Consider the following 13,375-nt stretch of genomic DNA (forward strand, 5'->3'; position numbering starts at 1 on the left):
GCCATAAAAAGGAATGAAGCATTGATACATGCTGCAACATGGATGAACCTTGAAAACATGTTGCTCAGTGAAAGGAGCCAGACACAAAAGACCACATAGCGTATGATTCCATTTATATGAAATGTCCAGAATAGACACATCTGTGGAGACAGAAAGTAGATAAGTGTTTACCAGGGGTTGGGGTGGGGGGTAATGGGCAGTGACTGCTAATGGGTACAGGGTTTCCTTTGGGGGTGATGAAAATGTTTTGGAGATAGATAGAGGTGGTGGTTACACATCATTATGAGTACTAAATAACACTGAATTGTATACTTTACAATGGTGAATTTTTTAGGTGTATTTCACCACAATGAAAAAAAAACATGACAATGGTCCAAAGTGCATGGGAATTCCAAAGCTAATTTATAAGCTCATATTTATTTATTTATTTATTTATTTATTTTTAGTTTAAATGTATTTTTTTAAATTTTTTGTTTATTGCAGTAACATTGGTTTATAACATTGTAAAAATTTCAGGTGTACATCATTGTACTTCTATTTCTGCATAGATTACATCATGTTCACCACCAAAATACTAATTACAACCCATCACCACACACATGTACCGAATTATCCCTTTCACCCTCCTCCCTCCCCCCTTCCCCTCTGGTAACCACCAATCCAATCTCTGTCCCTATGTGTTTGCTAGTCAAGATGGCGGCGTAGGCAGACTCTGAACTCACCTCCTCCCGTGGACACAGCTAATTTACAGCTACTCGTGGAAAAATTACCCCTGAGACAGAACTGAAAACTGGATAAGAGGAACTCCTGCAACAACGGACAATCCTAACTGAGGTGGAAGAGGCAGAGACTCCCTTCCGGAGAGGAAAAACGCCGCCTTCACAAGCCGTATAAGCTCATATTTAAAATAGTTACACCAATTCCTGAAGATGCTCATGGAGCCTTTACTCACTGGAGTGACTCCATTAGAGAATCAGATGTCCAGATTCCTCTGTGCCTGGCCTGGGGGCTATGTATCACACATGCATCCCATATCACACAGACGCAGCACCAACATCTTCACTAATAATGAGACTCCAACATCCTTTCTTCTTTTAGTAAGAGAATTCCCAAGTTTTAGATGAGCAAATGTCCTCCCTTCCCAGCTTTCCTTGTAGCTAGGTGTGATCACATGACTAATTTCTGGCCAATGAGGTATAAGCAGAAGTGATACTGGGTCATACTCTTGAAGGGAAGGACAGTGCCTGTCACCTCCCCTTCTCCCTTGCCCACCAGCTGAAATGCAGACGTGATGGCAGGGGCTGGAGCAGCCACGTTGGACCACAACAAGGGAGTCTTGTGTTCATGATGACAGAGCACTATGGAGCCATCACATCAGCTCTCAGCAGCTTACACTCAGACTGTTACAAAGAGAGAAATAAACTGCTGTCTGGTTTAGGCCACTGTATATTTTTGTCTTTGTTAAAACTGCAAAGCAACATCCTACCTAAGTGGCTTCTAGGACAACGTCAAGAGCTAGGAACCTTCAAAAATACTTACATATTCAGGCTCTGCCACTGCTCCTTCTTGGCATAGCTGGACCTGCTCATTGTTGGGTAACACATCTTCTTTACACTTGAAGGCAACCACTAGGATGAAAACAAAAGCAAGCAAATCAAATGTCAACCACAGACAGATATGATTATTTACACAATCATACCCCATGCTGTAAATGCATCCATTGCCATGTTACACAACAGTGGAAATGAACAAGCTACAGCTACACGCCACAACATCAGGGACTCTGGGAAGTGTGATTATTGAGTGAAAAAGAGCAACTCTGGAAAATACCATATGATCTCACTTATATGTGGAATATTAAAAAAAAAATCCAAACTCATAGATAAGAGAACAGATTGGTGGTTGCCAGAGGTGGGGGTGGAGGGTGGGCAAAATGGATGAAGGTAGTCAGGAGGAACAAACTTCTAGTTATAAAATAAATAAGTCCTGCATGGGGACAATAGTGAATAATACTGTATTGCATATTTGAAAGTTGCTAAGAGAGTAGATCTTAAAAGTTCTCATCACAAGAAAAAAAAAATTTTGTAACTATGTAGGGTGATGAATGTTAACTAGACTTATTGTGATTATTTTGCAATATATCCAAATATCAATCATTATGTTGTACACCTGAAACTAACAGAATGTTATATGTCAATTATATATCAATAAAAAAAGATCATATGTGCTATGAAACCATTTTTATAAAGTTCCAAAGCAAACAAAACTAAGCAAGATATTGTTTAGGGATACATAAATGGCAGGGTTTTTTTTAAGTAGGGGAATTATAAACACAAAATTCCGAGTGGTTCCCTCTGGGGAGAAGACAAGGATATACGGAGTGGAGAAGAAGCATGCAGAAAATGCAATAAAATTGATGATATTCTGGTTCTTATGTTGGTAAGGGCCTTGGATATATCAATTTTATTATTATACTTCATTGCATCCATATAAATTACTTATATTTTTAATGTATCAGATAATCCATAATTTTAAAAACATAAACCTTTCATGGTTCCCCACTGTTCTCAGCAGAAAGACTAAAGTTCTTCACACAGCACACAAGGTCCTGCAGAATCTGACCTCTGCCCACCTGCTCAGATGCAGCTAATGCCATTTCCCTTTGTCCTCAGTCTTTGTTAGCCTCAGGGCTGTGATCTCCACTCTTCATCTGCATAATCCCTACTCTTCCTTCAAGCTTCAGCTTAAATGTCACTTGCCTGGAGCATATTATATATCTCACTAATGGGGTATATAATATGCCAAAGGGCATGACAATTTTTCAATTATTAAATAATTATGTGTGTGCTCTCTACTTCCTTCCCTAGACTATAAGCTACATGAGGGCAAATATCATGTCCATCACATCCAGGATTGAATCCCCAGTACCTAGTGCAGGGGCCTGTTTGATTAATTAATTAATTAATTAATGCTTCAAAAATAATTTATCAAATTAATGTATTAGTGAAAGAATATAAAAAGGGAGAATGAATGAAAGTAAGAAGAGGATCCAGAGTTTGGGTAGAGTGAGGATTTTACAACCAAAGAAAGACACAGATTCCGTTGCCAAGACACATAAGGAGAGGATTAATTTCGCAGCTGAAGTTGCCATGTTTCCAGGAGCCTTCTGGATTGGGACGGAAGCCCACAACGCAGCTACAGCTGTAGGAGCCTGGGGCGTTGGTGCAGACAGAATCGGGACCACAGGGTGATGGATCTTGGGAGCACTCATCAATATCTGCAAAGAACTCAAAAAGATCAAAAAACCCAGAGGAACAAGGATATCCTTCTTTCCAGGGTGGACCAGCAAACCCTCTGCTCTCCTCTGCATCCCACAACTTGGTCTGTGAAGTTCAGCTGTCCCTTGCTTGGTGCAAAGCCAGGGTGGCAGGTACAAAAGTAGCTCCTGGTGGGTGTTGGTGCACGTTGCATTGAAAAGGCACTTTTCAATGCCTTTGGCCGAAAGGTTACATATCAAGGCACTCATCAATACCTGTGGAGTGAGGCAGAGTTGGCCAACAATCCAACAAAGTCATGCTTCCCCTTCCAAGGCATAGCGTTGTCACTAAAAAATGGCGGCACAACAAGGGACTACATTTCCCAGAACCCCCTGCATCTAGGCAGGCCATGTGATTAGCTTTCACTCATAGAATGGGAGAGGGTATGGCATATCACTCCTGGGCCCAGGTGGTTAAGAAGTGAGTGTGTCTTCTCTCTCTTTCCCTGCCACTGGCTGAAACCAAGGATTCCAAGGTCCTAACCATAGAAAAACCAGAGATGCAAGAGGACTGGATCCCTGTATCACCTTGTGGAGGAAAGCTGCCTATTGACCAAGGATATCCATACTGGATGGTTAAGGGAGTAAGAAATTTCTATTATGTTAAGCTAGTGGTTCTCAACTGAGGGCAATTTGCCCCTCCAGGGGACGTTGGGCAATGTCTGGAGACATTTTTCGTGGTCACGGGGATCTGGGGGTAGAGGCCAAACATACTGCCAAATATCCACTAATGCACAGAATAGCTCTACACACAACAAAGAACTATCCAGCCCAAAATGTTAATAGTGCAAAAGTTGAGAAAACCCAGCTTAACCAATACAGGGTGATGTATGGTCACTGTGGCAACAAGAGGTTACTTCTCCCTCTGAAGGTTTCTGATCCACAGAGGATATATGGAATAGAATGTCCCAGAAAAAAATAAATAGGAGGGGTCTGGCCCGGTGGTGTAAGTTCACACACTCTGCTTCAGCAGCCCAGGGCTGGTGGGTTCAGATCCCAGGCGTGGACCTACACGCCACTCATCAAGCCATGCTAGGTCAGCATCCCACATATAAAGTAGAGGAAGATGGGCATAAATGTTAGCTCAGGGTCACTCTTCCTCCAGCAAAATGAGGAAGATTGGCAACAGACGTTAGCTCTGAGCCAATCTTCCTCACCAAAAAAAAAATAAATAAATAAAAATAATTAAAAAAAAAGAATAGGAGGGAGGTAAGGACAAAACCTTTCATATTTCTATGTCATCTCAAAAAACATGAGGGATAAATAGGCACTGTCCACACTAGGGGCTTACACAAGTATATGGTATATTGCACCAGGCGATACCATGGAGAGTTGGGATGAGAAGTCCTTGTGATAGGAACGTAGACTAATTTGGAGGCCTCAAATGACATGGTTGGAAGACATGGGGAAGTGGTTTTTTTCTTGGTATAACAGAAAACATCTCTAACCAAGGAGTGGGTTTCTTTTCACCGCAAGCTGCTCACTTCCAGAAATATTTAAGCATTGACTAAGTGAGCGCTTGTCAGACATACCACAGGTGCAATTTATATTTTGCATATAGAACTGGACTAGGGGCATGGCTTTCAAAACTTTTTGGCCCAAGAAACCTTCCTTCTTGTGAAGTGAAACCCGAATAGGTAAGACAAATAAAAGAGGTGACAATTTGACTGAAAGGAGAGTGGAAGACCATGGCCTTGTTTTCTGGCCCTAGATGGGGATTCTGAATAGGTTCCTAGAGCCCTTAGAGCTGTGTTAATCTCTCTAAGGTCCTTTTCGTCTTTATGCCTCTATTGTTCTGCTTCTAACAATGTCAGCAGCTAGTAAAGATCAACGAATAAGAAGAAATATAATATTTCTAATGAAAAGAAGCATGCATTTCCCCGGGGATTGAAGACTATAAAATGTGTTCTGCTGTATGGTAGACCCTCTGAAGATGGCGCCATCAGTTCTTCCATTTCCTGTATGCACATATTGCTCTCCCAGTGAGATGGAGAGTTTATTTCCCCTTCTTTTGGATCTAGGCTGGCCCTGTGACTGTGACCAATAGAATGTGGTAGAAATAACACTTGGGGACTTCCAAGCCCAGGCCTTATGAGAACTGGCAGTTTCTGCTTTCTTCTTCTTGGAACTTTCCTTCTTGGAAACCAGCTGCCATGCTCTGAGGAAGCCCAAGAAGCCATGTGGAAAGGACCACTGAGGGCCCTGCCAGAGACCAGCACCAACTACCAGTCACGTAAGCGAGCCTACTTTGGACCTGCCAGCCATCCTAGTGCCCCAGAAAAACCATGTGGTCAACCCATGGAATCATGAGCAAGAACAGATGGTTGTTGTTATAAGCTGCTGCATTTCAGAGTAGTTTGACATCCATTGAGGATTCTTCAGCATGGCTGGGAGAATGACTGGTACATTTGAAAGCCTCTGGTTTCTCAGGGGTCCAAACATCAGGCAAAAAGAACCCAGGCAGGCAGGAGCAACTGTGTTCTCCCGGGATATTGGTGCAGGTGGAATTGGGACCACAAAGAGTCAAGCTCCTGGAACATTCATCCATATCTAAGCAGAAAACTGGTCTAAGTCAAAAGGATGAAGGATGCTGAGGCTGCAGCTGCAGTGCACAGCCCCACCACTGACTGAAGCCAATGGGTTTCCCTGGCTCTGGTCCCACCTTCTTAAACACATTTTCATCATTACAGAAAGGAAGCATTTAGAGGCAAGTTTATGACCCAGGCAAATCTTCTGATGAGGGTCCTCACAGCTCAGGATAAAATCCAAACTCCTCATTAGAACAGGCAAGACCCTGAGAGTTTGTTCTCACCTATGCTCATCTTTTGCTTCTAAACCCTTCATAATTCACGATCCAGATTCATTGATTACCTGTGAATTCATGAAGGCTCATTCTCTCCTCACATGAAGAAGAATGGTTGAGACCCAAAGAACTGACCAGCAGAGCCCAACCTAAACCACCAATGCATGGAATCAAGAGCTAAATGAATGGTGCTAGTTTTTACCCATTGACTTTCAGGGTGATTTGTTACTCAGCAATAGCTAACTGCTACAAATGGACCAGAAAAATCAGAGATGACTTCAAATATCTCTGATTCCAAGCCAAGGGAATGTGATAAGGGCTTGATCACTCCATGCCCTGCTGAATGAAGTCATCCTCCCTACAAATGAAAAAGGAAAACAATAGAACCACCCTAGATCAGTAAGATGGAGCCATGGTGTCTTTGTGAGATATTCTGGCTGCAGTGTGGAGGGTGGATTTGAGAGGGGAAGCCTGGAGAAAGGGAGAGACCAGTGAGGATGCTGCTGCAGTGAAGATGCAGCCTGAGTAGAGGATGGAGAAGAGTGGAGAGTCAAGACATATCTAGCAGTTAGATTCTCTGAGACTTGATGACCGATTTAATATGGAAGGGGAGGGAGGATGAGGGTAACTCTCAGGTCTTAATTCAAATACCTTTTAGGAAAAAGTGCTGAGGTTTGAGTCTGAGCTCTCCCTATAACACAGTATCTCTACCTCAGCATTACTGGCATTTGGGACTGGGTCATATTTGGTCGTGGGGAGGCTGTTCTGTGCATTGTAAGATGGTTAACAACATCTCTGGCCTCTACCCACTAGAGGACAGTAGCACACACAATCCCACCAATAACAACAGCTGTGGCAATCAAAAATGTGTCTAGACATTGCCAATGTCCACTGGAGAGAAAATCGCTATAGAGATGGAGCCCCCACATTATTCACAGGAACTGCCTGACTTACTGCTTAAGTCACAGTAGGCCCTCAACGGGAGTTCAAACCATGATTCTTCCACTGAGTAGCTGTGCATCCCTTGGCAAGTCACTTCACCTCTCTGAGCCTCTGTGTTCTCATTCCTAAAATAAGGATCATGATCACTACCTAATAGGATCATGAAATGAGGTGATTCTTAATTAAGTAGGTAAATAAAGAAGGGCAGGCCCTCTGTGCCTTCACAGGTGGAGTTGTTAGAGAAGAACCCATCTCGACAGCTGCACCTATAGCTTCCTAAGGAGTAGGAACACTCAGAACGCTCTGTGAAGATCCCACTGGAGAGGCATTCATTGATGTCTGAGGAGCAGTGGAGGAGAGTGAGCAGACAAAAGATTGGGTGTCTAGGATGAGAAACACATGTACCCAACTCAATGATAGCTTTCCACCAAAGACCATGCCTGAGAGCCTGAGAGCATTACGTGTACAGGCAAAATGACCTGGATTTCCCAGGTTCCAATTGGTTCCAGTAGAAGAAGAGAAACCAGGCAAACAGCTGCACTCATACCTCCCTGGCAGGTTTTGGCAGATTGAGTTAAGACCACATTGTCGCGTGTTTTGAGAACACTCATCCATATCTGGATAGAGAAAGAGTCAGAGTTACAAAGTTGCCTCATCTTGTGAAGCCCATTGTATTTTCCAAAGATGGTTGAAACAATGTTTCCCTCCCATATGTCCTTCATTCAGTGAGACCTTGGTACTCCACCCATCAAGTATTGGGGTCTATATTCCCTCCCCTGGAATCTGAGCATGCTTGTGACTATGGTGGAAGTGACACCAGGTCATAAAAATACCATGCTTAGTCAGAAGAATGTCATGATAGGTCCTAGAAATATAATGTAATTCCTTCTTCTCTTGAGATGCTCATTCTTGGAAATCAGCTGCCATACTTTGAGGAAGCCCAACCAGCCATGAAAATGCAGCTCAATGGGGAAGAACTAAGACATCCAGCCCACAGCCCTGGGGGAGCAGCCAGTCAAACAGCCAGCACCACCTTGCCAGCCTTGTGAGTAGACCCTTTTCAAAGTGGGTCCTCTAGCCTCCAGTTGAGCCAACTCAACTGACACTGTGTGGAATAGGGACAAGCCATCCTCTCCAAACTCAGCCCTAATAGCAGATTCATTCATGAGCATAATGAATGTTTACTATTTGCAACTAAATTTGCAGGTGGTCTGTTACCCAGCAATAGATAACTCGGACACCTTGCAAAGCAAATTCTAGGAATTTACTCATTGAAGGACCCATGGAATCATGCAGTCATGGAACCATGGGGTGGCCCTCCACAAATCTATTTCAACCCTGCTCTGACAAGTTACTCCAAATAAACCCTTGCTATGTACTTATTATGGAAGCACAACTTCAACGCAAGTCTCATATAGCTCCCTCCCAGATCACAGGGATGCTCATTCAGCTCTGTTTCAAGTTGTAAAACATTAGAAAAACCTAAGTGCCTGCCAATAGAAGGATGACTCAATTTGGAGTTGACATAAAGAATAAGGTACATATTCCTTCATTCAACAAATACATATTAAATACTCACAATGTATCAGTCACCATACTGGGGGTCAAAGACATAGAGTAGACAAAATAGTTGCTGTAGTATCCATCATTTTCTATATGGTTAATATTGATTTCACCCCAAATTTAAACACCAGGGCTCATCAGCACTACTGAACTGACTGAATAACCCATGAACTGTAGCCCAAAGATAAAGAACGATGTTTGGGGATCCCTGGAAACTAACTGCAAAAGTGATAGAAATGCATCATCTTCTTCAGAGCTCAGCAAACTACACCCCATGGGTCAAATCCAGCCCACCACCTGTGTGTGTACATAAAGCTTTGTTGGCACACAGACACACCCATTCATGTTTGTGTCATCTCTGGCTGTGTTTGCACCACCACTGAGTGGTCGTGACAGAGATCGTACGACTTGCAACTTCCAGAATGTTTACTGTGTGGCCCCTTACAGAAAAATTGCCAACCTCTGGTCTTATTCAGAGGCATAATCAGATCTTTACTGTCAAGAGGAGAACTGGGGTTTAAATATAAGGAACACCGACAGAGAACTTAGCTCCTTCTGGGAATTATGTTACTTTATATTATTTATGTTAATATAGCTCTTAATACTGCACATGTGCCTAGCACACTGCATACATTATTGCATTTAATCTTCCCAACTATCCTTGGAGTTGGATACTCTTATACGCCCGTTTTACAGATGGAACCATTGAGGCTTATAGAGATGAAATACATTTCACCAACATCTCTTAACTAGAGTGTGGTAGCTAAGTAACGTGGTTGAGACACCCTCAGTAGAGTCAGAAAGTCCTGGGTTTGAATCCCAGTTCAACTGTATGACCCTAAAAAAGTCATTTCAGTTCTCCAAGCCTCAGTTTTCTCATCTGGACAATGGAGATCATCAAAATGCCTATAGTCCATTTAACGTGACATTGCACATAAAGCACTTCGCACAGGACCTGGCACTCTATAAATGTTGGAAATTCTAACTATCTCCATGGAAAGGCGACCAAACAATGGGCCCTCACAATGATATCAGTGGGTATTTCTGGATATTGGCAGGGAGCATGATTTTAATTTTAATTTTCATCCTAATGCTATTCTATAATCTTTGGAAATTTTAGTGACCAGGAATAATTCTCATGATGAAAGAAATAGAAAGTAAGAGAGAGAGAGAGAGAAAGGAAGAACGCAAAGAAGAAAGAAAGAAAGGAAGGGAGGAGGGAGGGAGGGATGGGGGAGGGAGGGAGGGACGGAGGGAGGAAATAAAGAAAGAAAGAGAGAGAGAAAGAAAGAAAGAAAAGAAAGAAAGAAAGAAAGGTAAAGAGAGAGAGAAGGGAGGGAGGAAGGATGGAAGGAGGAAGGAAAGCAGGAAGGAAGGAAGGAAATAAATAAATAATTAATATTTGGGGCAAAAACAAAAAGCATCTGTATCTGCTACCCAGCTAGATTCTACCTGCTTTTCCGACCACCTGTGAGGCGACGTGAACTCACCTTTGCATTCGACTCCTGGGCCCATGAACTGTGCCTCTCTGGTGCTGGACAGGAAGCCTTGTTTGCAAGTACAGTAGTAACTGTTCAAAGTGTTGGTGCAGGTTGCATTAGCTGGGCAGATGGTGGAATTCGCACACTCATTCACATCTAGGCAGCGTAGAAGGAAAATGTTGAGTTAGCGCCCCAGAGCAGGGCTGCAAGGGAAGGCAGCATTTGAGAGTGAAGGAGACCACTGTGGGTTGAATTGTGTCCTCCAAAAAGAAATGTTGAGGTCCTAAACCTGGTCCCTTAGAATGTGACCTTATTTGGAAATAGGGTCCTTGTAGATGCAATTAAGATGCAAGTTAATGTGGGATCATGCTGGAGAAGGATGGTCCCTTAATCTGATATAATTGGTGTCCTTATAAGAAGAGGACAAGAGGCACAGAGGCAGGCTTGGGGAGAACACCATGTGATGACAGAGGCAGAGATAGGAGTGATGCATCTACAAGTCAAGGAACACCGAAGATTGCTGGCAACACCAGAAGCTGGGAGAGAGACACAGAGCGGATTCTCTCCTAGAGTCTTCACAGAAAGCACGGCCCTGCTGACACCTTGATTTCCAGACCTCTGGCCTCCAGAATGTGAGACAATAATTCTCTGTTATTTAAGGCCGCCAGTCTACAATATTTTGTTATGCAGCCCGAGCTTCCTCACACAATGGACAAGAGAATTCATCTCTGTGTGTCTCAATTTCCCCATCTGTCAGACGAGGATAATAATACCCACCCCACAAGGTCATTCAGAGGATTAAATAAGGTGACCTCTGGAAAGCGCTCACCACAGAGCCTGGAGCGCAGTGAGTACTATGCAAGCAAATCTTAACTAAAATAAAAATTAACCACTAACATGTCGAGCTTTCTTTGTGGCAGGCATTGCCGTAGATCCCTTACATGTGTTAGCTCCATGAATTCTCATAGCAGCCCTATGAGCTGTAAACTAATATTTCCACTTTTCAGAGGAGGAAACTGAAACTCAAAAATTGTGCAACGTCGCATAGATTGTGAAAGGCACAACGAGGATTGGAATCCTGGTTCCGTCTGGCTCTGGAATATTTGCATGACAGCTTCTCAGGCTGTCTTGAGAGCCAGAGTCTGGAAATTTGGTGATTAAATCAATGTCTGTCCTATGCAAGCCCTCCTTGAGCTGCCAGAGGTTGCAGCCTCATTTGGAGGCAGAATGGCATGGTGGTTGTGAGCCTGGGGTGTGAAGTCACTCTTGGGCAAGTTCAGATCCTGACTCTCCTACCTCCTATCTATTTGGCCTTGGGAGGGTGATTCCACCACAGTGGAGGCTCACAGTCCTTGTCTGTGAAATGGGTGTAGAATATGACCAATACCGTCAGGTTGTTGGGAGGACTGAATGAGCACACGAGAGGGAGAGCTTAGCGCCTTGGCTGGGATCCTGCCTCCAGCCTTTTGTACCTGGTGTTCCCTCCTCCTGGAACATCCTTCCCCAGATACCCAATCTCTCACTCCCTCACCTCCTTCAGATCTTGTCTCAAATATCATCTTCTCAGCACAGCCTCTTCTTACCACCGTGTTAAAATTAGAAACCCACCTCCGGAACTCTATATCTACATTTCCTGCCTTATTTGTCTTCATCTCCTTTAGGTATCCCTAACACACAATATCTTCGTGCTTCTATTTTTTGTTATCTATCTCCCTGCAAACAAGATGATAATTTCCAGGGGGACAAATATTATTGCCTGTGTTATTCACTGCTGTATTCACCATTCCTAGAATAGAACATGCTGTATTGTAGATGCTCAAGTAGTATTGGTCGAAAGGTGCAGGAATGAATGAATGAATGAGTGAGTGTATGAATGAATGATTATTAGCATCAGCTTTGCAGAAAAGTCTTTGAACTCAGCCGAGACATGTCCCTACTCATCACCCACCACTGCTGAATTTGCAAACAGAATGGGACCTGATTCCCCAACAGATCCCTCCACCTACCTTCACACGTCTCCCCTGGACCGCGGAATGTCATGTTTCCACTGCTAGAAACAAATCCTGGGTTGCAGACACAATAGTAGCTTCCAGGACTGTTGTGGCAAGTCGCATGCTCTGGGCAGTCTCTGAGATCCACACATTCATCCACATCTAGAGAGTAGAAGAGAAAACCCGGGTTAAGGCAGATGAGGAAATGAGAGCAGGAGACTGCAAGTGCAGACTTGCTCTACATGTTCTTATCTTGTGGCACACAGCACTGAGGCTCCCCAATACTCACATTCTCCCCTTCTCCCTAACCTCCCTTGCTGTTACGTGGGACCATGAGAATAAATTCTGGCCAATAATATGTAAGGAAAAGGGTGACGAATAATTTCAAAACGTAATGATCACAGATTGCACAAATGGCCGTAGTCTTTTTTTCTTGGCATAGAGAAAAAAGATATGTTGAAGTGCTAAACCGGGTCTCTGAGAATGTGACATTATTTGGAAACAGGGTCTTTCTAGTTGCAATTAAGATGTAAGTTAACATGGGATCATGCTGGAGTAGGATGGTTAATCTTAATCTTATCTGATTGGTGTCTTTATAAGTAGAGGAGAACGGGCACAGAGACAGGCTTGGGGAGAACACCATGTGATGACAGAGGCAGAGATTGGAGTGATGCGTCTACAGCTCAAGGAATGCTAAGGATTGACAGCAACACCAGGTGCTGGGAGAGAGACACAGAGCAGATTCTCTCCTAGAGCCTTCAGAGAAACCACAGCCCTGCTGACACCTCGATTTCAGACCTCTGACCTCCAGAGATGTGAGAAAATAAATCTCTGCTGTTTAAGGCCGCCAGTCTATAATATTTGGTGATGCAGCCCGAGCTTCCTAACACAATGTGCAAGACAATTCATCTCTGTGTGTCTCGGTTTCCCCATCTGTCAGATGAGGATAATAGTACCCACCCCACAGGGTCATTCAGAGGATTAAATAAGGTGACCTCTGTAAAGCACCTACCACAAAGCCTGGAGCACAGTAAGTACTAGGCAAGTTAATCTTAACTAAAATAAAAATTAACCACTAACATGTCGAGCTTTCTTTGTGGCAGGCATTGACAGAGATCTCTTACATGCATTAGCTCCATGAATGCTCGTAGTAGCCCTATGAGGTGTAAACTAATAGTTCCATTTCTCAGAGGAGAAAACTGAGGCTTCAAAATTGTGCATCATCACATAGCTTGTGAAAGGCACAATCAGGATTGGAATCCACGTTCTGTCTGGCTCT

At 43.4% G+C, this 13,375-nt stretch overlaps 1 protein-coding gene across 1 annotated transcript in view; it reads right to left on the reverse strand.

Annotated features, from left to right (window-relative positions):
• Window positions 1-12,254, reverse strand: part of LOC101407321 (adhesion G protein-coupled receptor E1-like) — a 37,301-nt gene extending 25,047 nt beyond the window's left edge. Inside the window, exons 1-3 of the mRNA XM_087428085.1 lie at window positions 12,112-12,254; window positions 10,115-10,261; window positions 1,540-1,628 (exon numbers count right to left, since the gene is read on the reverse strand). Coding sequence (XP_087284211.1) covers window positions 1,540-1,628; window positions 10,115-10,261; window positions 12,112-12,145 — 270 coding nt within the window. The 5' untranslated portion in view covers window positions 12,146-12,254. The remainder of the gene's footprint in view (window positions 1-1,539; window positions 1,629-10,114; window positions 10,262-12,111) is intronic.
• Window positions 12,255-13,375: the final 1,121 nt, after the last annotated feature.

Source organism: Ceratotherium simum, unplaced genomic scaffold (assembly GCF_057802395.1).
Source record: "Ceratotherium simum simum isolate JZ-2026a unplaced genomic scaffold, ASM5780239v1 HiC_scaffold_43, whole genome shotgun sequence".
Classification (NCBI taxonomy): domain Eukaryota; kingdom Metazoa; phylum Chordata; class Mammalia; order Perissodactyla; family Rhinocerotidae; genus Ceratotherium; species Ceratotherium simum.